This window comes from Phlebotomus papatasi, chromosome 1, assembly GCF_024763615.1.
Source record: "Phlebotomus papatasi isolate M1 chromosome 1, Ppap_2.1, whole genome shotgun sequence".
Taxonomy (NCBI): Eukaryota; Metazoa; Arthropoda; class Insecta; order Diptera; family Psychodidae; genus Phlebotomus; species Phlebotomus papatasi.
This window is the reverse complement of record NC_077222.1, coordinates 90,131,050-90,157,238: the sequence shown is the minus strand read 5'-3', so window position 1 is coordinate 90,157,238 and position 26,189 is coordinate 90,131,050. Positions and strand designations below refer to the sequence as shown.

Sequence of the window (26,189 nt, the reverse complement as noted above, 5' to 3'; positions counted from 1 at the left end):
TAACCCAGTTCTTGAAGGTCTCAAAATCCTAAATTAATAACAAATTTTATTGCTTTTCAGAATATAATAGGTCGGTCTTATGATCCGAAGGTGTTTTTTTTTAAAAACCGTGATTGATAAAGAATTAGAGAAGTTAAGCCACATAGCTAAGCTTTAAGTCTGAAGCCCGTATAGGGATAAAATTAACAACTGAAACATTATTTTAATACTTTCGGATTACGCTCATGGATAAACTTCAGGCTTGGAATTTGGCATAGTTATGCGGTCACATGAATTTGTCCTTAATAATCTAATCTTGGATATCTCAGTGGCGCAATAGGCAAGACCGTTAGCGCTGTTAGCTCTTGGGACGATTGATCCCAGGCTTGACCCATAATGTTGTCTAGAAAAAGATATTTTCACTGTGATATAACGTAATGAAAATGCACCGCCTCTGCCCAAAAACTCCGGGAACATGTAAGAAGCAACCACATTATAAGGAAGGCGTTCCTGGGCGATCTACGATCAGCAGATTCTTCCAATACGAGCACGTTGTAAAGATTACAATGTAATAGAAATAAAGTGTCTTAATACGAAATAATAATTCATTCATTCATTTTCAACCGCTTATCCCTATTGGGGTCGCGGGACGAAATAATAATCTAATCTTAAATTCAATTTATCAAAAATTTTGTCTGATAAGAATTTAGAAAGCTAAAGCCATATGAGTCAATCTTAGGCCAGAAGACCGTATAACCTGTAGCTCAAATACGAAACAAGGTCTGAATTTCAAATCATGTATAATTTTTTTGGGGTCCGTTAAGTGAATTCCTAAGTACTACTATTTTTATTAATTTTATGATGAGATTTTGAAGTATTCAAAGTATTTTAAAAATACATAATAATATTTCATCATTTCTCAACTTTATCTTCTTCAACTGATTACTTAATGCAATTTACCCAGTGAGTCCTTGAGAAGCACCACTCAGAACGTAATGTATATTCTCCTGGGGATATTCCAAGTCGTGCACCAAGGAGATTTCTATTCTTGGGTGAAAATCCTCCCGCACAAGGAAGATTTGCAGTGTCTTTTGGGATGTGGTGCTTTTGCCAAAAAGGTTATTCTACTCATTCGACGTATCATACACAACATTAAATAACAACGATGTAGATAATCGCTAAAATTGTAAGTATGCTTTAGGAATGAAAATATTGCCAAAGTCACTTCATCTTGCGTTGTGCGCTCCTAAATTGTAAATAATAGCGAATTGTAATGTATATGAAAGTTGTGAGAAAAGACCAAGTTTATGTTGACACTTTTATATGGGGTTGGTGTTTTCTTGTCTTCTCTCCTACTAGTCTTTCTAAGTTCTTCTCTATTTTTCTTTTCTCTGGCGCCCCAAATTGAGAAAGTTCTTTTTACTACTTGGGTGCCACAAAAGTGGGGTGCTTTTGGTAGTGAAATCTTGTGCTTTTTTTTCTCCTCTACATATACATATAATACTGCTATGGGCTAAATATTTCCAATAGTGATTCTTTGAGGAGGTGGCGGCGGGAGGGAGGGTAAGATAAGAAACGCCAATCATCCCTTAAGGATCGCCAGTCAAAACGTATAAATTTTTGTATTTTTCTGCATTTTTGGCATTTATGTTTGGGAGTTGGTTGAATTTTTGCCATGTTTCTCTTGCAAAATTTATGGTCTTGCGGATCAATCCCACTCAGAATTTTTGTCCATCTGCTCATGGATTTTCACATGATGACACTGTGAACGAGATATTGTTTAGATGCGACATGGGGAGATTGCAATGAACATAACTAAGTGCTATAAATCGTCAATTGAGCATCATCAAATAACGAATGGGAGACAATCGCGTGAGATTTTAACGTCAGTGCGTCTCCCTTCAAGCGCCACACATTTAATAGAGCTTTCATTCTCTTATCTTGTATGTCACTCCCATAAAAATTCATACCCACCCCAAACCTCGAAAAAAAAAAACCACCCCAACGACCCTTGTTTATGTGCCACTGGCACAATTTTCCCAGGGAGGCTCTCATTCTCTGTAAAAAAAAGTATTATTACATTTTTGGCACAAATATGTAACATTGTGTGTAAATTAAGTGGGGTCCGCATTTTACGGAAATCGCCACAGGATTCCTGCTTTGGTTGCTTTTATTTTTATTTTTTCAAATTATTTTTCTCAATTCTTATTGCAGGCTATCCCCTTCCCCAAAAGTATATTTGTTTTTTTTCTGGCGACTGTAAAAAATTACCGAGTTTGTTGTTGGAAGAATGTACACAAAAATAAGGGGTTAACCATTATTTGGTCATTCCTATAAATTGGAACTTTTATAGTGGCACATGTCAGAGATTAGAAATTTAAAAGGCTTATTCAATAGCTACGGGCTATTGAATGGTAGGAATGGTATAAATAAAACAAATCCCAAAATCGATTTAAGATATTACGTTGACTTAATAACCTGTAATTATGATAGATAGAATAATAATCCTGGTATCACACTTGCTCATTAAAATTTTAATGCGTTTTACTATAATTGCCGCTAATATGCATTTAAATGAGTGGTTTGTGTTTTATTTTTATAAAAAGATTTTTGAGAATTACAAACATTTTTAATTTTAATTTATGTTTAAAGTCAATTTGAACCAATTTTTTGTGGGACAAGCCTGGGGAGGAATGATACCTTTTCGATAACATTGAATTGAAAGTGTCGATAAATTTAGATTTAAATTTAAGCATTTGTTGGATTATTTGTAATGCTCTTAAAAGAATGTGACCTTTGAAAAATATCTAATTTAGTTTCAAAAAGTTCAGCTATCATATAACCCCTGTATTTTTATCAAATAACATATCAAACGCAGAATATAAGTTATTCAAAGATACAGATCACACATCTGAACCCGCCTTAGCGACAATTTATGTGAATTGAATTAAATTTTCTATGATCAAACGTGATATCATGGAATTTTTGAATAAAAACATAAATAAAACGGATATAAATAAACATTATTCCTGTTATTTTATTTAAATGCAAAATGTTTCTGAATAATTAGAAAAATAGCTGTGTTGTAGATGTCAGAGACATGACCACATTCAAGAGTTATGCATCCAAGAGGATTCCATTGCATCTGCTGTGGTATAGTTGCACATGCCATGGAAAAGTTCGGAAGGAACATTCTATCATTTCTTCCTCAAAACTCATTTATATTCTGTTACATAAGGGTATGGAACAATTTTGTGTGAACTGTGACATCAAATATGCAATTTTCAGCAAAATCATCAGAGAATTAACAGAAGAAAATCTTCCTTAAGCAAGGAAGGACACAAAAGTACATACGCTGATTGCCAGATAAAAAAGCTATGCCTGTAAAAATGCTTTTTATGCAACTTTGTTCCCAAAAGCAGGGCAATTTGACCACATGAAAGCACAGTTTCATGGTTCTTCACCCCTCGTCAGAATCACCGGTAGAGCAAAATATTCTGAACACAATTTTCTCTAAACTAATCTTGTTATATTGAAATTGAAACATGCTGATGGTAGTTGTTTGTTCATTTTCTCATGGGATATTTTGAAAGTCATAAATAAAAAATTCTATATATCGATTTTCAGGACTAAAAATTTGCCCTTGCTATCCAGCACCCCCGCCCCCCCCCCCCCCACCTCCCCCTTTTACCATCCAAAAGTATCGAGTTCTAAATCGAATCTCTGTACAGAATAAAGGGACAGATAATCCTAACCGGCTTATGTAGGTGAGATTCTTAACGTGAGCTAACTCGGAGTGCATGCAAATTCGATTTAGAGCTGAAGTTGGGAGACGCCATTCAGTTATCTTGAATCAAATTCGTGAAATTATACAAATTTTGTATTTAAACCAAAATATCAAGGATTTGGATGAACTGACAGAAAAGTGTTATATGGGTGAAATGTAGACCAGAATGTTCTCTATAATTTTCCCATAGAACATGATCTCATCGATTACTCAGAAGTCAAGATAAGCGAGGTTTTTTGTTTCTTAACTCGTTTTTTCATCCAGAGTGCCCCAAGTAGTCATTTGTTGAACTTCAACTATATCAAAGAATTGTTGTATTTTGCGGGACTTTCCATTTAAACCCCTATTTTAAGTGTCTTGGTGGAGTAGAGGCAGTCAAATTGGCATTTGAGTGATTTCAAAGCGTTATTATGGGAAAAATCAATTTTTTCACACTTAAACGGCAAAATCGGAGTGATAGCGTTGTCTGAGCGGAAAATGATGTATGGACGAAATGTAGAGACAAATGTGCTCTACAATTATGTCGAAGTAATCATCAAAATCGGTTCAGCGACAGTCGAGATAATTGAGGTTATGTGATATTGAAATTGGTTTTTCGACTGTGGCGCCCCTGGTGTTGGTCCCACAAAGTTCAAATGTTCTAGAAAGTTGTAGCATTTGGTGAGATCTTTCGTTTAAGCCCTCATTCATCAAAATCGGTCACATAGAACCGGAGATATGATTTTTTGAATTTTGTGAACTTTGACCCCTCATATCTCCGGTTCTATTGAAACCACAGCGCGCATACGCACCATTTTGGAAACGTCCTAGACTGGACTACAACATACTAAAATTTCATTAACTTGCACAATGCCGTTTTTGAGAAAAGTGACTTTGAATTTCGATGAATTTTGACGCTATCACAGCGCCACCTGTGGTGACTTTTTGAACTTCCATCTGAAAGTGCTCATCGAGACGAAACCAAAAAGGTAAAATTTAGGTCGATATGTTAATTAGAACCGGAGATAGAGGCCGGTCAATGTTCGAACTTTGACCCCTTATAGCTCGGGTCAGGGGTTATGGATCGACTTAAGGTTTTTTTTGTTTGATAGGTATAATCAACGGCTACAACATATTAAAATTTCAGCCCGATGCACAATGGAATTTTTGAGTTATTTAACTTTTAAGATTTAAAAATTTTCTTTTTAATAATAGCGCCCCTAGCGGTGGTTTTATGAACTTGCGATGTTAGAAGGGGAAGTGGCATTTCACGAGAGCTTTCCAAAAAGCCCTCACTTTTTAAATTCTGACAATTAGAACCGGAGTTATGGCCATTTTAAGAAATTTTTTTTGGACCCTTATAGCTCGGGTCTGGGGGGTCAGGGGACCTTAAGTTTGGTATTGATGGAAAGCTCTAAGGCCCAGCTATAACATACTAAAATTTGAGCCCGCTCGATGCCATAGGGGCGGAGCTATTGAGAAAACAAAAAAAGGGGGGTCTTCAAAATGGCGGAAGGAGGGGTGGGGGGTGGGGGGTCAATGCACCAAGTTGCAATTTTCACCCGATATATAACCTTTGCCGAAAACCGCAAGTCGATATCTTTTTTAGTTTAGGAGCTATTAAGCTCCAAAGAGCGGCCGGCCGGCCGGCCGGCCGGCCAGCCGGCCGGCCGGCCGGGAACGTAAATTAGCCACATATATATTCGTGATCAGGAAGTGCTGAAACACATTTTGGCCAAATTTGAGGTCGATCGGACGACATGAAATTTTGTTAGGATTATAGTAGGTGAGATTGTTAAGAATCTCACCTAATATTTTTGGTATTTATATAGCAATTTTATGGACTTTTCACGATATTACACGTTCTGAATAAATAAAAATAGCTTTGGTGAATTTTAAGTGGGATTTTTGTCCTTCGATGGCCCTTCAATGAAATCAAAATCCCCTTTTTCATAAGTCACTTTGGTGGTAAATTTTAATGAATGGCTGATTTAATAAGATTGGAGATCAAGATGAAAAATTGACTTAGAACTCTTTAGCATTAATAATGTATTTATAACTTTGGGAAGTGCGAATAATGTAAATTTAAAGCCCTATGGGAAAATCAGTTAGTGAAATTTCACACAAATTTCATAAAATATTCATGACAGAATTTGGTATCCCATTGAACATTGAAATGTTGGGAAATTTTAATGTGAAGCAAAATAAAAGTAGAATAGGGACGAGTGGAGCAATTTATCGGAAAAATATGGAATTTTTTTTAGAAAATTTTCTTAATGATTAAATTTTTGGTATAATAAAAAGGGTACCCTTTTACTATAAATTTTAACATTTTGCAAGAATTCCAAATACAAAACTATATGCCTTAGGCAAGGATTTTAATTTTTGTATTTTATTATCATTTCTTGATTATTTTCATACCACAAAATCATCTTACAATGCGTTTGATGCTAAATATGTCGACTGTGTCAATTTTCGGACAGATTGCAACATCGGACACTTGTTATGTTTCTTTAAATTCTATGAAATCTTGGTTCTTTTTGGTTGTATAAGCCTAAAAAGGGGTGGCAAAGTCTCCCAGGTTTTGCAAAGTGCTTGAACTCGTAACTTAGATGCTTCACCTGAAAATACTTTCGCATTATTTACCGTTGGAGGATCTCGGTGGCGCAATAGGCAATACCGTTGGCTCTTGGGCGGATCGATCCCCGGCTTGACTTACAGTGTTGTGAGTTGAGTCCCGCCCATTGTAAAAATCTGAATATCTAGACATTTTCACTGTGATATAACGTAATAAAAATGCACTGCCTCTGCCCAAACCTCCGGGAATATTGAAGAAGCATCTACATTACGAGGAAGGCGCTCTTGGTCGATCTACGATCAGCAGATTCTTCCAACATGGGATATACGACACCATGAATAAATTGTAACAGATGCATCCCGATACGATTAATAATTTACCGTTTACCGATTCTCAACCGATTTGATCCGATTTATAAATCATTCAAAAGATCCTGCAAAATAATTTTAAGAGTAGTAGGATTGATTTTTGGAAAAATACTTGTCGGTTTATAACCCTTTCATTACCGGTTTATGACCGATTGGAATCGGCTCAAGTCTGTCAGAAATTCCAGTACTTTTCCAATGAGCCCAAATGTGACCCCAATCGGTCGTGATATACGCTTTGTAGAGCTTTTTTAAACTTTGAGATTGAGAAACCGTTATTCGGAATGATTCAGCGGTATTTTCACATAAAGACGAAATGTTTGCCTGGACAACTTTCAAAACATAACCAAAAAAAATACGCAACGCGTTATCGATGAATCCCGAAAAGAGGTTATGATAAGGAATGAAGAGGCATGGAGGAAATAAAGGGTATTGTTAATGGTCTGAGGGTCGACTTACGGTCCAAGTCTTTATCTGTTTGGGCACAAGGTAACAAAGTGACGGCCACACGGACAAACGGACAGACTGGACAGGCATGAGGTTAAAAAACTCGAAATTCAGATTTCCAAATTCTATAAAAACTAATGAATGATTCACTGGAGCGCCTCTCTTTAATTGACGGGAAATCTGTAGTTCGTAATTTTTACTGAGAAAAAGCAAGAGAATAGGCCTTTATTCGTTTTATTCCATTCGTAAGTTTTTTTTCGTAATCTTTCCTGTTAATTCGAAAGAACTGTCAAAATTAGAAGTGGAGAAAACGCGTTTTTCTTTCGTCTCTGTATCTTCGGAAATATGTCGAATTGCCTTCTCAAATTTTTAAGGTGTGTTCTTCGATAGTTTATATACCTATTTTAGCATTAAAAAAAATATAGAAGTTTTTTGACCTCGAAATTAGGGAAACCCCTTTAAGTTGCCAAGATGATTCGTACAGTACGACTCCAATACTTTCAACGCGTTTGGTTGTCATGATCCTGATGTTTTCTAAGCTATTAATTGTTGTAATTACTAGTTTGCTTTTTAGAATCTATCTTAGCTTCTTTAATTAAAAAAAAGTTGTTTAAAAGTTTGACATAAACTTTGGCATTTTTTAAATTTCTTTCGATAGTGTTCAAAAGTTCAAAATTATTATATGTTGGCACAATTACAACGGCACTATAAATTGACAATTTTGCTTTCATCAGGAAAATGTCACAATTTTTATGCATTAAAATGTAGGTTTTATTTTTGTTTTACTTTAACTTATTACATTTAATTTAATTGACCTTGATGAATTTACTGAATTTGTTGCATCCGTGAATTATGTAAAAGACCTACGGTTTAAGCCGAGACAGAGCTTAACGTAATTATAATCAGAATAATGATTAAGATACATTGCAATCAGTTTCCAACTAAGCCGTCTGTTGGCTTGAATCTTATGCCATAGACACAATTACGACTTAAGCCGAGAGACGGCTTATCGTAATTATCATCAAAATAATGATCAGATTACATTTCCATCAGTTTCTATCCTTAAGACTTAAGCAGAGAAACGGCTTAGTTAATAGGAACTTGATGGTAATTTAGTCAAATCACTATTTTGATTAAATTACGTTACCCAAGAAACAATTTTTTCTTAATATAGTCTTGTAGTATCCCTTAAATAAGACACTGTAGAACCATAAATCTTATTATTTGCTTATAACGCTCTTGGTCCCATTACTGAGATTACTATAAGTAAAGTGGCGCACTCTTTAGGATCTTAAGAGCTCCTTTAGGAATTTCTACAGAAAATTATCACTTTAAGTCCTTTAAAAGTGCACTAAAAGACTTGTTTAATACTTGGTTCTATAAGGTAGCTATTTTGCTTCTTGGGTAAGTCTTCTCTCAGCTTAAGTCGTAAGTGTGTCTAGGCCATAAGTCTGTTTAGGGCATAATGCTTAAGCAAAGACTGCTCAATAATGAGAGATATCTGTAAATTAAAACTGCTCCACTCTTCCCTAAAATATATCTGCAAATCGGATATTCTGCCCGAATTATTGCTGAATATTTTGCTCATAGCGTCAAAATGAATTCAATGTGATTTTGCTGAATCTTTCGCGCCAAATGAGGTGTAATTGTTCAGGCGGGTGGAACAATTCTGGGGCTTCTCTGGCAAACGTTCCACCCCCTGCTCCAGGAAGACCTACCCTAGGGAATTTCAAATCAATTTTCACCTCTGTGGTATCCGTGGGGAAATTCATTTAAACCACTAACAACGTACGCATTCTCCTGGAAATTTATTTGGGTTTTTGGGATATATCCCCCAAACCGAAGGAAAACTGCCAGAAGCTCATACCTCTAGTAGGGAAACTTTTGGAATTGTCAATTTATTAACGTACTAATCACTATCATTTTGTCACTAGGCTGTGGAGACAATTATCGTGATTGCTATCTAAATTAAATTTACACTAAAACAGCACGTCATCATGGAATAAGAATTGATATTTACTTTGCAGTGTGTTTAGGAAGTTCAGTACAAGTGGGAGAGCTTTCGTACGTCTCTCACTCTAGGTAAGCTCTAGGCTAGAGTATAAGACAGAGATATCAAATTTAAATACTTTCTAAAGTGAATTTCAAAATACTGTTGTCACTTGATCACACCAAAAAGAACGTGATAGATAGTTGTAAGAAGAATAGGTGGCATTTTGTAGACACATTTTTACAAAAGAAAAATATATATCAAAAATTAAACTGTAACAAAAAAATCAAGACTTAAGACAGCAACTCACCATGATTCCTGTACTGACGGCAATTCCTCGCCCACAGTACGTATTAGGCACAATATCACCAAATCCAACACTTAAGAACGTTATCGCAATCAACCACATACTATTCAGCAAATTTGCAAAATTGTCCGGATCGTGAAATCTATATGAAAAGGAATGGCAAATAACGTCGAGATCTTTCATCACTTAAATTCTACGTGATTCACATTTCTTATCCTCTTTTACTTTCCTGGATGGATGGCAAAGGTTCTATTTTTTTATTCTTGGTCTTGTTAGAATCGATACAAGTGCAAAATCATCTCTTGCACAAATTTATCGCATCATTTATCATAGAGCATAGCTTTATCCTTGCTCTCAATTGGTTGATCGTTTATTTTCTGGTTTTTTTTTCTTCGCTAAACTATACAACTATCACCCCAACTTCGCAATATTTCCACAATTCTTTTGCATTAATAGTGGGAGAAATATGATATCAACCAACTATGAATCTTCGTATCAAGCAGCATATCTCTATTATTATTTTTTTGGATTATTACATCCACTGTGAATTCATCCTTTTTTGCATCATTATTATGAAAAATTAGCAGGACGAAAGCAACACAAAACATCAATGTAATCTCAATAGTAGAGAGAATAGCTTTTATATCCTACTTTTCGTCGAGTTTTCCTCCTTCAAGAATATTATTTTTTTTTTACAATTTTGAAACACACAACACACACAAACAATTTAGAATGAAAAGTTCACCGAGGAAAATATTAAGGAGCTTTTGGAAGATAAGCTTTGGGAAATACAGAGAGAGAAAGAGAAAGTACACAGTAAAAATTGTGTAGAAATACGATACAGAGGAAGAATAAAGCACAGAGAGAGAGAGAGAGAGAGAAACAGGAAGTTATGATAGTATATACCTCATTAAGTTTAATATTATAACACACAATAACAAAAAAAAAAGAGAAGAAAGAGGTAGTTGATGATTATAGTATTTCTTTTGTTGATTGGGAGGGTTTTTTTCTTAATTTTTTTTCTTTTGTTACAATCATCTCTTACTTACCACCATTCCACAGGTTAGCGTTATGCCACGGCCACAATATGTATTGGGGACTATATCCCCATATCCCACGCATAGAAACGTGATGGCGGTGAGCCATAAAGCATTCAAGTAATTGGCGTGATCCAAGTCATGGAATCTTGATGTCACGATGGGGTACATTGGATAACCGAGTTGGTGAACATTTGTGAGAGTGTCAAAATGGAAAGAGTATTTAAATTTTGCTTTATAGACATCTATATAAACATTTAAAACATTTTCTCTAAACTTTGCATCAATACCCAGAAAAATACAACAATCATTAGTAAATATGTTTTTCATGTGTGTGAACCCTTCTATTTACCGTGTTATCACACTTGACATTAAAATTTTAATATGATTCACATTAATTGTCGCTGGTGAGAGTCCAAATGTGTAATTTGTGTGTTTGAATCATTTTATATTCAAAATTTGATGTATTTGTTGATAAAACTGTAGACTTGGCCCGCAAAATTTGATATAAATTGATTTATAGCATTAATGCGAAAAATTAATGCGATTTTCTCTTTAATTTTTTAATGTGAAAAATATTTACGCTTTAGGTAAATTTAAACTTATTTTTGCAGGCCAAGTCCACTTCTTTATCAATAAATAGAAAACCCTTAAATATTAAGTGACTCAAAGACACAAACAACATATTTGGACGCTCACAAGCGACAATTAATGTGAATCACATTAAAATTTTAATGTGCAAGTGTGATAACGCCGTTAGAATAGTTTATTTTCATTTTTAAATATTAAAAATTCCATTTTATTTCGTAAATTTGATATTCAGAACAATTTTGATGGCTTTATTTTGCGTTATGGCTTCTGTACATTATGAAAAATTATTGTCAAAATACAGCATTATGAACTGATTTACTTTAATATGTGCAAGAGATTTCAGGCATTCAGGGTAATGTGTAATTTGGAATCTATTCTAATTTGGAATTTTGAAATTTTCTCAACTGTTTCAAAAGGGCAAAGAGAAAAGGAAGGCTAAGATATAGAAGAGATAAGAAAGTAGCTTTGTGGTTCTTCCTCTTTTGCCCATGTAATACAGTGAGAAATATTAAAATTTCAAACTTTACTTGACGGACCCATTTTACTCTACAAATTCTGAGCAATTTTTGACAAAAATTGCTCTCAATATGTATTGGCCTTTACTTCAAAATACTTCATTTTGACATTTTGTTTTAAGAATACGAGGGTGGTCGTTAAGGCATACACACATTAGGAGCAATTTTCGTCAAAAATTGTTTTTTTGAAGAAAATAATCTTGCATTGTTGCATTGCGATTTTTGACGAAAATTGTATCAAATCGTAATGGAACTAAAAACATCTTTTACATCTTTTTAATCTTTCCCAGAGCTTTCGGTTCGAATATGGATTTTCTTCAGTGGTTGACTAAGACTATATTTTTGTGATTTTCTGAAGATTCGTTAACTTTGTGGAAATTAAGCTAAAGATCCAAACACGTTACAGAAAGTGTCTTTGCAGAAAGAAAAAAATTTCAAAATTATAAAATTTTGAAATATTTAAATCTCATACAAACCTCCCCAACGAATTTTCCTGCTAGTTATGTTTTTCCTTAATTTCCACAAAGTTAACGAATCCTTAGGAAAAAAAAGAACATAGTCTCATGGCCTCTACACACTAGAGCAATTTATGTCCATATTGAAGCAAATTTTCTGTACTTGTGTAGGAAAAACTTTTCAATATGGACATATTTTCCTCTAGTGTGTAGAGGCCATTAGTCATCCACTGAAGAAGGTCCATAACCGGACCGAAAGCTCTGGGAAAGATTAAAAAGGTGTTTTTGTCTTGAGTTGAAGAAAAATCTCACTGGTGAAGTGATCACTGGAATCTTTCAAATCAATTGCACCCAATGTGTAGAGGCCTTTATGATATGCATAAATTTAATCTAATGGTCAAACTATGTTAAAGAATATTTTTTAAGAATTATAAGCTTTATTTAGAAAAAGAGAGAGCACGGTAATACTTTCATGATTTTTTATTCAATTTTAATGATTGTTTTTTAGTTTGAGAATTGAAAATTAAAAACAGTTGCTAGCGCCATTTGCGGAAGAAAATACTGCCCTGTCGCAAAGGTACAGTTTGCCAATTAAAATTAGATTATTAAAATTGATTTTATAAATTAGTGCTTAATTCAATTTGTTATTGGAAAAGAGAAAACTAAAATTTATATCACACACTTGGGAGCACTTTGAATTATTGTCTGGTATCGCTTCCTGCACCTTTTTTTTTTTGAACATCAATCACTTTTCGGTTTCTCTCTTTTTCGCTAAATATCTACTTGCTTTGTAGTTTGTCCAATTACTATTTTTCCTTTATTCTGATACTTCACTCGCATTTCTTTTGTTTTGGCTGTTTTTCTTTCTTTTCCATCATAGTTTTTCCTTTCACATTAAATGTTATATCAGGTACGTGTATGTCTCTGCTTCAAGGGCTCTATCTTCCTGACTGAATAAGTGACAGCAACACATTTTCTCTCTTAGAGTTCATTGTCGCTTAGTAATCCCATATCTTTCATGATTGCCTTCTTCTTTCTTATATCCTAGGCACACTTACGACTTAATCCGACAGACTGCTTAACGTAATAAACCAAATAAAATAATAGGGGAAACTGGGACACCACCAAACACGGGGTACCACCAAACACTGCGATTTTTTAATCGGATATTCGACATCAGAGGATAAGACCTATAGGAATTTATAGGCACTATAGGGATGCTTGTCCACTGAAAGAATGGTCGAGATAGTCCAAATAGTTTAGAAATAAAAATTAGTGTTTGGTGGTAGCCCGTGTTTGGTGGTGCCCCAGTTTCCCCTAAACCAAATAATGATAATCAAAATAATGATTTAACTACATTTCAATCAGTTTCCCACTAACTAAGCCATTTCTGTTCTTAAGTCGCGAGACGCATTAGTCAGAAATTGATAGAAATGTAAAGTTATCATAATTTTGATTATAATTATGTTAAGCCGTCTCTCGGCTTAAGTCGTAAGTATGTCTAGGGCATTATCGATACCAAATTAAATAGAGCTATAATAACACTTCTTTGTTTATATTTACTTATATTTTTATTGTTTTTTTACTCGATTGTATGAGTTGACCTATACGGTCTGCCGTTTACATACTGAGGCCGGTAGTGGTAAGTCGGCGGTGGTCGCAATTATTAAATAAACATATGGGAAAATCCTTTCTTATCTCATCTTACTTTTCAGTTTAAGAATGAAATTAAATAGAATATTCTATTCTTCTACTGATCTTTTTGAATCTTTTTCTACTGACTAATCTGCTAATTTAATATTAATAATATTTATTTTTCGTATTTTAATCTGAATTGACCGTAATTTTTAGTTTAAAAAACCATGAAAGTAATTTTATAATAAATGCTTAAAAATTTTAAGTTTACACTAAAGATTTCGAAAAACGGTTTTTAATTACATCCTGAATTAAAACTGAAAACTGCATATAAGTATGTGGCATGTTTTTAAAAACTATTAACGCATCATATTTAGGAAGTTCACTCTAAATTTTTCGTTACTTAAGATTTAAAAACAGTTTTAAAGAAAAATATTAATATTTTTAAGTTTTCCAATCACAAATTGTAAAAATAAATAAATAAATAACTACACCATGTACTGTGTATTAATCTTTAATATATATACTCTAATTTAATAACTCAACAAATTAATTGAAATAACCAAAGAAAATAATGTTTTTCAGAAATGTTTTGAAATATTTATATTTTTAAAGTAACAAAATTTTAAATTATGAACTTCCAATTGTAAGATTTTTTTAAATTAAGTTCCTTTAATTTATTAATGTAGGTCATTCGAAGATTCTTTTAAATTCATATTTAATATCGTCAGTTTGATCAGCAACTGTGCTAACTGCATTTGCTTTGTGTCTGCATTCATTCCAAATACCAGGCAATGTTGCGTCGTTTGCTACGAAGGCCAACCGACCGACGATACGCAGTTTATAATCCCAGTATCTGAGATTAAAATTTCTTTAATTCTAGTTTTATTACATTTAATTAATAAAATTTTGTTTCTAAAGAAAACCTAATTTTTCATAACAAATTTGAAGATTTAAATCTTAACGAGTTATCTTAAAATCAGGATATGAGTTTTGCATAAGGTTCTTGACCATTTTGAAGTAATTTTAAGCTAATTCTAAACTAGAATTTAGTTTTTTAAAACTTGAGTTAAAAGGTTATGTCTTATTATCTTTGAATCAGACTTTTACTTATTTATTTGCTTCCCAAACGTGTGCTTAAGTTTGCCCGCCGCCGACTTATCATTACTAGTCACCCTAGTTAAACGGCAGAAACCCTGTCCAACGAGCACAATTAGCTAAAAAAAACAGTGTTTTCAGCATATTTTTGTTGAATCGATTAGGAAAATTAAGCTGAGCAGTTAGCACTTCTCGAACAAAAACTGTTAACCAAATATATGAAAATGGCACTGCCTTGCTAGTGTCGTTTTAAGGTTAGCGGAATTCAGCTGAAAATACTTATGATTTCTGATGAATTTACATAGGTTACCATTTGGTGCTCGCTGGATGGTGGTTCGGAGACCGTTTAAGCCAACTCATATAATCCAGTTAAGCTAAATGGGCAGTTCAAGAAATGACAAGATAGTTGTATTATTTTTATAAAAAGCTTAATTAGACTCATTAGATTAGGGAATAGATTAGATTTTGAGTTCCTAGATCCTTGATAGAAACCAGATCATAAAAAATTCTATAGCTGGATCTTAATAGAAATATGTTCTGACTGATAAGTATCTTAATTTGAAAACAAAATAGAAATTTCAGTAAAAGAGAATGGGAACGCCTGAAACATCCATAAGGGGAAGTGGGGCTATTTTGAGCTGTGGGGTCACATTGATATACGATTTTTTCTCGTATTTGTATTTAAAAGAAACTGAGATTTAACGTAATGCAATTTAGCTTTGGAAAACAATTGGGGCCCAGCTTCTTTTAGAAATGTGCGAAAAAATCGTATATCAATGTAGGCCCACAGCTTAAAATAGCCCCACTTCGCCCTACTACCAGAATATTGTATTATCTAGTACAATTAGTCAATACTTCGAATCAAATTATATCGAGTATAATTCATATTGAATACTGTTTATACTATGATCTAAAATATTATAAAATATGAGAAATAGTTTAAAAGTGCCCTCAATTGTGTGAATTATCCCTTATTACAAGGACTTTAAATTCTATTTTATAAAGATTTAGTCTTTAATATTTATCTTGAGACTTTGCTAGGTTATTTTGAAAATAAATCAAAAATTTGACACTCAATACGCGCAATACCAATTATTCAGACTGAGTTGAAAGGTTTTATTCTAGGGACAGTACCTAACGTTCGTAGATTATTATATTAAAACAAAATAAATAATAAATTTTATTATTTGCTTTACAAATATTGATAACAAATCTAATTTTAGAATACTTGATATTAATTCAATTTGTTATCATACTATAGACAAACTTGTTGAAGCGTAATTGCCCCAATTATGGCTAGTAAATTGTGGTACAGAAAGGGCACACAATTAATATGAATTCTGTCAATCCTACCTAGTAAGACAGAACTCGTTTGAATGTCGTAAAAAGTGATTTTATTAAGCATGTTTGATATGACGATGAGGTTGTTCTTCAATTAATCTGAAGGAATATTCATTACGATATTTAGGACAATTGTTTGAAAGCCATCAAAATTTTAAAATTCAAACTTAGATATTAACGTAGACCAATCTTAGACGTAACATCTCAAATAATTGAGAATATATTCTACATTTATCAATCAAATAGAAGGGTTCTTAAGGCACTTTGGTGTTTAACAGCAAATCCAGAAGAATGTGAAAAATTTTTGCCCGTGATTCAGTGCATGTCAAAGATTATTTCAACAATATTGTGGATGGTGCTTAACAACAACCACAAATCGAAATAACATCTCCTATTTGTCGGACCGGAGAATAATTTGTAATCGATATGTTATCGTTGTTCGCTCAATCTCACTAATTTATCGAAAAATGTCAAAAACACATGGGACATTGGGATAAATTACAAATGATATTTCAATTTAGGGGTTAAAAGAAAAAAAAAGAAAAACGAGCAAAAAACAAAGTTGATAATGAATTAAAATTAGTGGATTATTGAAACTCGATAAACGTGGGCGATAAAAAAAATCTGTCCCAATTTTTATCCTGGACAACTGCCAGGAAATTACTCTTTTTCCATGTGATTGAAAAGGGTAGGTATATACTCGTGAGAACTATATGTGTAGTTGGACTTCAAGTTTCTTACTTTTAGTGCATTATTTGCAGGACTTTTACAAAATATAGAAATACTTTTCAACTTCAACTTGTTAGCAATTTGCCACAAACTACCCTTAGATATTTTTTATTTATAAATCAAACGGTTACAATTAAACAGCAACAACTCTCCAAAATATCACCATTAAATCTTTTACTGTTACATTTTTTTTAGTGCAGAAAAATATTGCCTACAACTCTTTTACTGTGTGTTTGTTGTGTAATTTTGATATTTTGTGGTGTACTTTTTACCTTACAGTTGATAGTTCAGAAAAAAGGGTGAAATTAAATAGAAATAACAGAAAATATAACACTTGTAGAAAAAAAATCGCTTCTTCAGCAAAAAAAAAATACATACAAAATTCATGGAAAAATCCTGCTTATCACGCAAAATAATTTTCTCTTCGTAAAAAATCACGGAAAGGAAGGAGGGTGAGTTAAAAAAAAAATGAATAAAACTTGGAAATTATGTGGAAAAGAAATGCGTGCTCAATTCTTAGCAACAAAAAATGGTTATACTGCGTGTCACTCAAAGCACCAATTAACAAATATTAGAAATATTTTTACACCATATCAAAAAAACAATCCCTTTTGGATGCCAAGGGAGCGAGAATGAGAATGGTTATGATGCTTGAGTATTTAACTCTTGCAAATTTTATTGGAATTTAGTATACTTAGGAGAGTTCCCTAAAAAGATGATTTTTATTTTACAAATCCACCTTCAAAAGGGATCAGTTTTTACATAAGCAAAATTATCTCTATGATGGAGCTATTACATTGAAAATCTTTATCCAAAAGATTTAGTACAGGTTTGTTCTAAAACAAATTGTAACATAAATTTGCATATTTTATTTGTAAAATTTAATCAGAAGATCTTAAGAAAACAAACTACTAGTTTGTGTAGGGGAGACTGGGGCAAAATTTGTCAAAACGAAAATTTCAATATTTATTATTTTCTAAAATAAAAGAGACTGAGGCTTGAAATTTTTATTATAGATAGCCTTCAGAGACCTTCTTAAACTTACAAAGTTTCAATGGATTTGACGAAGGATTATGTAAAAAAAAATGAAATTTTGAGCCCTATTTTTGGAATATTTGGCTTACAGAAAATATCAATACTGATTAGCTCAATTTAAGCACATTTCGCGTTAAGATAGAGAAAAATGATTTTCGACAAAGTTGTATAGGAATAAATTTCCTATAAAAATCTGTCTATTTGATATTTTTAACGTTTGCGAGAGTTAAACGTCTCAAATTATCCGAAGACTGACAAAATTTTCCCCAGCAATTTTGAGAATCTCCACAAAATCGACTTTTAGAAAATGATTCGAAAATCACATTTCTTTCGAGATAGAGGAAAATAGTCTTCTGCAATGTTGTAGAGCAGTAAATTTCCTATAAGAATATGCTCATTATAAAACGTTTAATTTTTCTCAGAGCTCGTGAAAAAATTAAATATGCGTTTTGACAAGTTTTGCCCCAGTCTCCCCTATTTTATTTTATTTATTTTTTTCTTGAGATTTGCAATGGAATGGAAATCAAAAGTCTGGCGTGTTATATCTATTAAATTTGTAGAATATAATGCCCTAGACACACTTACGACTTAAGCCGAGAGACGACTTAGTGGAAAATGATGGAAATGTAGTTTAACTATTATTTTTAATATAATTACGCTAAGCCGTCTCTCGGCTAATCTTTAGGTCTGTCAAGGCCCTAACACTACTAGAAATTTATACACTTTCAGGGGGGAGTCTCAGTCAAAATTCTGAAAGCCAAAATCCCGAAAACCAAAATCCCGAATGCCAAAATCCCAAAATCCCAAAATCCAAATACTTAAAAATGTCATAGCTAGCCCAATGATTGCACCCGCCCTTCCTTTCTGGGAAATTTTCTGTGTTTGGGATATTATTTTACACATTATCCGCCATATAATTTTATCCCTTTCAGAATTTCGAATATTCAGGATTCTAACTTTCGGGATTATGGCCCTTTTTCCGGATTTCGGCCTTCGGGATTTTGGCTTTCTGGATTTTGGCTGCCCCCGTTCCAGGGAGATTCCATTCCATGTTTACGATAAGGTACTCGGATGAGAAAATAATGGAAAAATCAGGAAAAATAAATAGCCTGATAAAATATTAGGGGAGGATCGGGCAGTTTTACGCATGCATGAATTTAGAAAATATACATTTTTAGGATAAATAATCAATATCTAGCAACTGTTTTATACATTTTATGGTATCCAAGAATAATCGAATATATTCAGCTGATATATAGCTCATATGAATTTTACAAAAAAGTCATGAAAAAAAATTGAGATGCCTGAATTACTTCATCCTCCCTTATATCTTTATCAAAATAAACACAAATTTCAAAATCCTAAAAATGCGAATAGAAAAGTTCTATCTATATTTTCACAAAATTTATATTATTTTCAAAATTTTAAGATTTTAACTTCAATATCTTTGTCGAAAAACTATAATGGTTCCGGAAATCAATTTTCGGAGGAATCTTTCAAAGATTTCTTAATTAATAAAACAAATTATTGAACAATATTGAGGTTATAACAATAATCGCAAAATTTTTTTTCGGTATAGGGAGAAGTGGGACTATATTGAGCAGGGACGTCATTGAAAACGCTATTTTTTCACATATCTCGAAATGAAGCTAGATTTATCCAACGTTTAATTTAGATCCACAATTGTTTTGTCTATAGCACGAGCACGACTGCTACAGGTTTTACACCAGAACATCCTGGAGCACCCTTCTTCTGGAATTGAGCCCCATTGCACATTCCAAGACAGCCACGAATCTGGTGTCCTCCTCGCTTTCCTGGTAAAGACCGACTGAGGAGCCAATTCGATTGTGCCTTCGGAATAACTCGTCGAATACTCACTACTCCATCTCGTGGAACTACAGCGATTTCTACTAGAAGGGAACCAGAATTCGTTGGGGGAATGGAGTCACTCTTGGAAAAACAACAACCTTTTTCAAAGCTTTCGGCTCAGTCTCCAAGTCTTCATCAGTGGTCGAATCAATTATGAACTTCCAGTGTTTTGTCTCTCAATCTGTTTAGGGAAGCTACAGGGCATAACAGAGAATATGGGGGCACTCTACTAACAAAAACAATTCACTTTTTTTTATAAACAATTTGGCACAAATTTAAAATTTCTCAACTTCTTCTGCAGTAGTCTCTAGAAGAAGTTGAGAAATTTAAAATTTGTGTCAAATTCTTTATAAGAAAAAGTGAATTGTTTTTGTTAGTAGAGTGCCCCCACACCCTCTGTTATGCCCTGTAGCTTCTCTAGACAGATTGAGAGATAAAACTCTGGAAGTTCCTAATTTATTCGACCCCTGATGAAGGCTTGGAGACTGATCCGAAAGCTTTGGAAAGGATTGTCGTTTTTCCAAGAGTGACTCCATTCCCCCGACGAATTCCGGTTCCCTTCTAGTAAATTTCCCTAACGTCGGTTTTTTCAAAACAAATATACAGCGATTTCATAACTTGAAATTAGCCGCCGTTATAGTACTCCTCAAAGTTACCACCCCAGCTGAACAGTGAAAAGTACCGTTGGCTTAGAAGAGCCTTCGTCAGGACGGGCTTTCTCCCTCCAACTCCCCTAAATTCAACAGTCCTACTACAATTACATTACGTTAAAGTCCGGCTTTCTTCAAAAATATTCGAAAAAGTACCATTTTTTATATAGCCCCAGCTCAATGTAGCCCCACCTTCCTCTGATGTGAAAATGGAGCAACAAGTTTCCATTAGAATCTTCGCAAAAATTAAAAAAAAAACACATTGATACGTTTTAGAACCATTGCTTGATTCTCTAAAAGTGTCTCGATTACATGTGAAACTCTTTTTGCACAAAATGTAAGTTAATAATTCAAACTCCGAAATTAAAAATTTGGAATTTTCAAAACTAAGTTTTTTTATTGGGACTTGAGATACTTAAAGGCTGTTTGAATTTGGAGGTCGGATGGCCCGTAAAGGCATTGAAGGCAAGAAGAAGATAAGTAAAATCTAACTTTGAAATTCGAACATGAAATCGTATGAGCCATCTATAGGATTTATCAAAGAGTCAAAAAACCTTTTATCTGGCTTTTAAAAGGAATAATGATTTTTTGTCTTAAGAAATACCGGCCGAGTTTAAAGAGATTCATGCTGTTAGCCTTCGAGGTTAGAAAAATAAAAAATGGTTTAAAAAAAAAACCAAAGAAGAGACATTTGAACTTCTTGATCTGTTTTAGCCGAAACACTTTTGTCATATAAACTTCGGTTGGGAACAGTTCAAAAGATTGACTAATTCAAAATTCAGTATCAAAATCATCATAGTTCTGCATGTCTGAGGGATTTTAGTACCTCATAGGGAGATGTGGGGCACCTTTGAATTGGGGCAGCTTTAAAATAGTTCTTTTATTTTCCATTTGTAAATGGAATCGAGCCTGATCGGAAAGTAATTTAGGTTCAAATTCGGTTTGTGAAGAGGAGAAAAAGCTCTACTTCAAAGCTGCCCCTATTCAAAGGTGTCCCACATCTCCCTAGGTGTACTAAATTAGCCGAGATTCTTTACATTTTATCTGTACTCGTAAGACTGTGATTTGGAGTAAATTGTAATACTTGCAAATTGAGTTAAAATATATGCAAACTTATGATAATGGAAGAAATATAGAACGAAACTTGTCCCAAGCAGAATTAACTTAGTTTGCGACCACTTTGTACGTAATAGCTCCATATCTCAACTCTAAATTCTTTAGAAACCCACATAAACTCTTTCAATTTTCCGCAAAAATATCTACAAGTGCAATGGTGATATGGCATGGTATGTGAAGTAGAAGTTCAATGATAAAACAGTCCAGAAATTCCTCAAGAGATCATTGGGAACTTTTAGTTACGTCGTAGTGGTAGAGGAATGTTTGAATTAATCATTTCTGGCATTTTATTACAGAAAGTTTTGGGACAAAAATTCACAGGAACTCTGTACTTCAGTGATTCTACCAGGAAAAACACGATGTTGTAATATCAACCAATATTTTTTGTACCTTTTTTAATTATAGAAATATTTTGTGATGAAAAAATATGCCCGGAATGTTTATTCACACGAAATACTCAAGTGAAATTCTTCGGAAAAATTCATGAGTTGTACAACATGAAGAGAATTTGGAGGGAAAAGTACCTTTTTCTTCCAAATGAATCACTAATGTGCCAAAATAACCATACTGTACAATTTGCCATGATTTCCAATCTCAAATGTGATTATTGATATGAAAATGTGAAGAATTCCAATAATGTTCCTCTCACAGTCTTCCATCTCCAGTAAATATTAAACTTTAAAGGACTTCCTACTTTCTGAGAACTCGAGGGGGTGGGAGAACTTTCAGGTTCTCTTCGTGTGCTAAAGCACGTGATAGAGACACATTAAATTGAAATAACATATTGAAGCTATGAAAATGCCAAGTTTCTTGGGTTTAAACAACGATTTCTTCACACCTTATGGTTGTAAGGAAAATTCATTGTGCTGTTGTGAAATGTTGAAGTCTCAGTATGACCTATCATCTTTGAAATAGTTTAGAGGAACTTAGTGGAACTAATATAAGGTTGGAGATTATACAATAAGGCATTTATAAACAAATATTTCGGTATGTTAATAAAAACGAAGGCCAAAATTTTTAACATCGTATAAAAGAGGGTCGTATTCAAGGCATCAGAAATATATTAGATATCTTTGGCATATTTTTAAGGTAAATCGACTTCTTAAAACCCAATGGAAGACTTTATAAATTGTTTTAAATTTCGGAATTCGGAATTTAAAGATAGAGATTTTAAAAAATATCAGTAGGGGATTGTCGGGCAGTTTTGCTCGAAACTGTTTCGTGATTATGAACGTTTAGGAAAATGAGCTATAATTTCTCAAATTATAGAAGAGAAACTATCTGGACGAAATTGTCAAATATGCACGTTAATTTTTCTAGTGTGTAAAGGCCATTAATAAAACATTATCTGCATGAACTACCCTATCCTCTGGTTAACTTTTCTGACCATTTTGATTGTGAATTAATCGAATTAACCCATAAGCTGTTGGACTGTACATTTTAAACATTAAACAGTGATTTCGCGTTCAGAAGTAAAGCATTCAGGTAGAAAGACTTTAACCCTTTAAGGACGAGTGGGACACCGGTGTCTCAAAAACAAAAATATGTTTTTCTTACTATTTAAAGGACAAAATAACTTTCAGTAGTCAAGACAATTATTTTTATTTTCGGGATACCGGTGTCCCATTCGTCCTTAAAGGGTTAATTCAACACTGTTTAAAATTAAAATCCTGTGTAATAATTGGAATTTTCAACTTCATATTTTGAAAACAGCACAGAATGTTGGAAATTCTTTTCCTTTTATGCCATCTGAAAATTTGTGGTTATCTCAGAACTTATATATCGACGGTTCCATTCCATACTATTCTATCTCAGAATGACAATATTTCAGGAGAGCCATTTGAAGTTGGCGATTTGCTATGCTGCTCGTGTAATTTTTTTCGAAAAAAATTGAATATCTCGTTACCCGAACGCCGGATGACCACCAAATTTTCCCAGTTGTAGATCTCGGTACCAGGAACAATATATCTCTCGGAGTAATATAATTCTAAGTCGACTTAGAATAGTATGGAATGGAGCCGTCGATATGTTATTTTAATACACTCTGAACTATTTCATTTATAACCGTCCATTTAAAGAGGAATTTTCACTGATGGCTTAACCTAGGAGATATCATACTACCTCCAGGTGTTCGAAAATAAACAAAACACTCAGGGTAAACTTTTATGTGCTTCGTAAAACGTATACCTGAGCCAAGTAAAAGAAAAATAAATCAGGAATTGTTTCTTCTTATTTTTTCGAATTTAAAGAAAATTAAAAAGTTACCTTAGGGGGAAGTGGGGCACCTTTGAAAGTGGAGCATATTTGAAATTGGGATTTTTCACCAATATTAAAATGGGACAGAGCTGTATTATAATCTCAATCTGTTTGTGCAGCTTAATTACATCATGATAAGGCTGAATTTTATTTTAAAATATGTGAAAGATGACAATTTCAAAGGTGCCACACTTGTTTTCAATTTCATACAGAGGAAAATTTTAAAGTTTCTTTATGAAAGCATTTAAATTTTCTAACAAAAGAAAAAAGGGAAAAGACTAATAACACAATGAAATGGAAACAGTTTGTTCGTAGTCGTATAGTTTGCTTTTTTCTCATTCTAATGAAATCCAAAAACAGAACATTTTTACTTCTCGTCTCGTCCATGTGGTGGCTGAAGTACTTCCAGTTCGAATTTCATAGTGTCTCGGGCGTCAACATGTGTCAGCCTCTTTTGTTATGCGCAAACAAGGCTACTAATATTTCATTTCCATTTTATTTCCAATTATTATCATAATCACTATTATTATTATTATTAATCGTATCGAGATATAGTATTACAAACTGATCATTTTTTACAATGTCATATCTGGTATAAAGGGGGTTCGTGGTCCATTTGGTAAGAGCGCTCGGATTTGAGAGGTGGGTGTAACCCCCGAGTCGACTGTCACTGTTGTGAGTTCGAATCCCGCTCGTTGCAAATGAATAAAGAAATGTAAACCGAATAATGTACAAAATGGCAGAAGTACCCAGTACATCGAAATAAACATAAATAATAATATATCCATTATTGGAAGAATCCGCTGAGTCCATTGCAAACCGCCCAAGAACGCCTTCCGGTGGTGTAATTGCTTTTTTCACGCTTTCGAAGTTGTTGGGTGAAGGCGGTACATTATATTACGTTATTATTACATGTGAGAATTGTTTGAATCAGACATTCAGATCTTTTCACCGGGCAAGACTCGAACTCACAACGGTGAGAGTGGAATCAGAGATCTCTTCCGTCCAGGAGCCAACGGTTTTGCTTAGTGCATCACTGAGATTCCATTAAAATTTTAATTCCCATTAAAATCTCTGGATACTATTTTAAGCAGCTTCTTAGCGTAGTATTTCATGAATTTTCCTAATTCCTTGTGAAAATTTAACTTCAAAATTCAATATTGAGTTTGAATTCTTCGAAATTCAACAAAATTTTATATAAATAGTTTCATTAACATTTTAGTCATGACAATTTTGGGATACCAAACTCCAGCTGTGAAGGCTCAGAATCGTACTATTCACAGCCATGGTTTGATTCCCCAAAAGTGTCTCGGCTATAAAGTATATAACTCTTTCCTTACTCAAAATATCTTTGATATTCCAAAAATTCAAACAGTATTTCGATTTTTAAAATAATTTTCGCACGAGTTTACAACACAATTTAATTTTGACTTTAATTTCAATTTATTTTTTTTTTATTTAAGTTCTTATTTCAATTTGAAATAAGAACTTAAAAAAAAACTGCTAAATATGCTAGTTACTTATTGATTATAATGGAGTTACAAAAAAGCAAGCAGGAGGTGTTATGAACTTCGTTACTTTGACTGTCCTCACAACGCAAGACTGACGTTGACACATGAGACGCTCTGAAATTCAAATAAGAATTTACATGAACCACCTGAACCACCATGTGGAATTATCACAAAGCCAAAATATCTTTTTTTCGGTTTTTAAAATTTATCTTGGAATTTTCGAAACTTTAGCCATAATTTGAATACACAGAATACATTTTAGACAATCGGCACCGAACTGGATATTTCAAGACTTACCGATTCGTAGAGTAATAGGGTACATTTTAATATACCCATATTTAAATGAAGTAGAGCATGTTGAGGCGGCATTAAGAATTTATGGCTTACGAAAATATAAAATTTTGGGATAATAAATCGGATATTAATAAATCGGAAATGTTCTGTGTAAAATGGAGAAAACAATATTCACTATAAGACTAGAAGAGCTTATTTATCCTGAATATAATTTATATGCGGTTGGCACAAGGGTTTTACAAAAAAGAACTTGCCTGAATCTTCCCCATTCTCCCTTACTGATATTTTTAAGTCTATTGCTACACTTAAATGTTTTATACTAACACGCGAAATTTCAAATTGCACTTATCAAGAGGTAAGGCAATTTTCTTAGTGTATACAGTCCAAAAGCTTATGGATAAGTCTTGATAAATAGAATTTACCTTTCAAAGGTAAAGAGACAGGGTTTAAGGGGGGAGCCTGAATTAAAAGATTAAAAATTATCTATGTTTTGCAATATTTTCTTTTTTTGAAATTCATCAATGCTTTCGCATTACATATTTAAATTGCTTAACTAGATTTAAAAAAAAAATACAAAATGGTGGACTAATAAATAATTTACGGGAGCGCTTCGTCGCAGCAGTCC

At 33.4% G+C, this 26,189-nt stretch overlaps 1 protein-coding gene across 1 annotated transcript in view; it reads right to left on the bottom strand.

The window, feature by feature from the left end:
- The window catches only part of LOC129809660 (small conductance calcium-activated potassium channel protein), a 236,796-nt gene that overhangs the window by 33,800 nt on the left and 176,807 nt on the right, over positions 1-26,189 (bottom strand). The window contains exon 10 of the mRNA XM_055859676.1: positions 9,436-9,574. Coding sequence (XP_055715651.1) covers positions 9,436-9,574 — 139 coding nt within the window. The remainder of the gene's footprint in view (positions 1-9,435; positions 9,575-26,189) is intronic.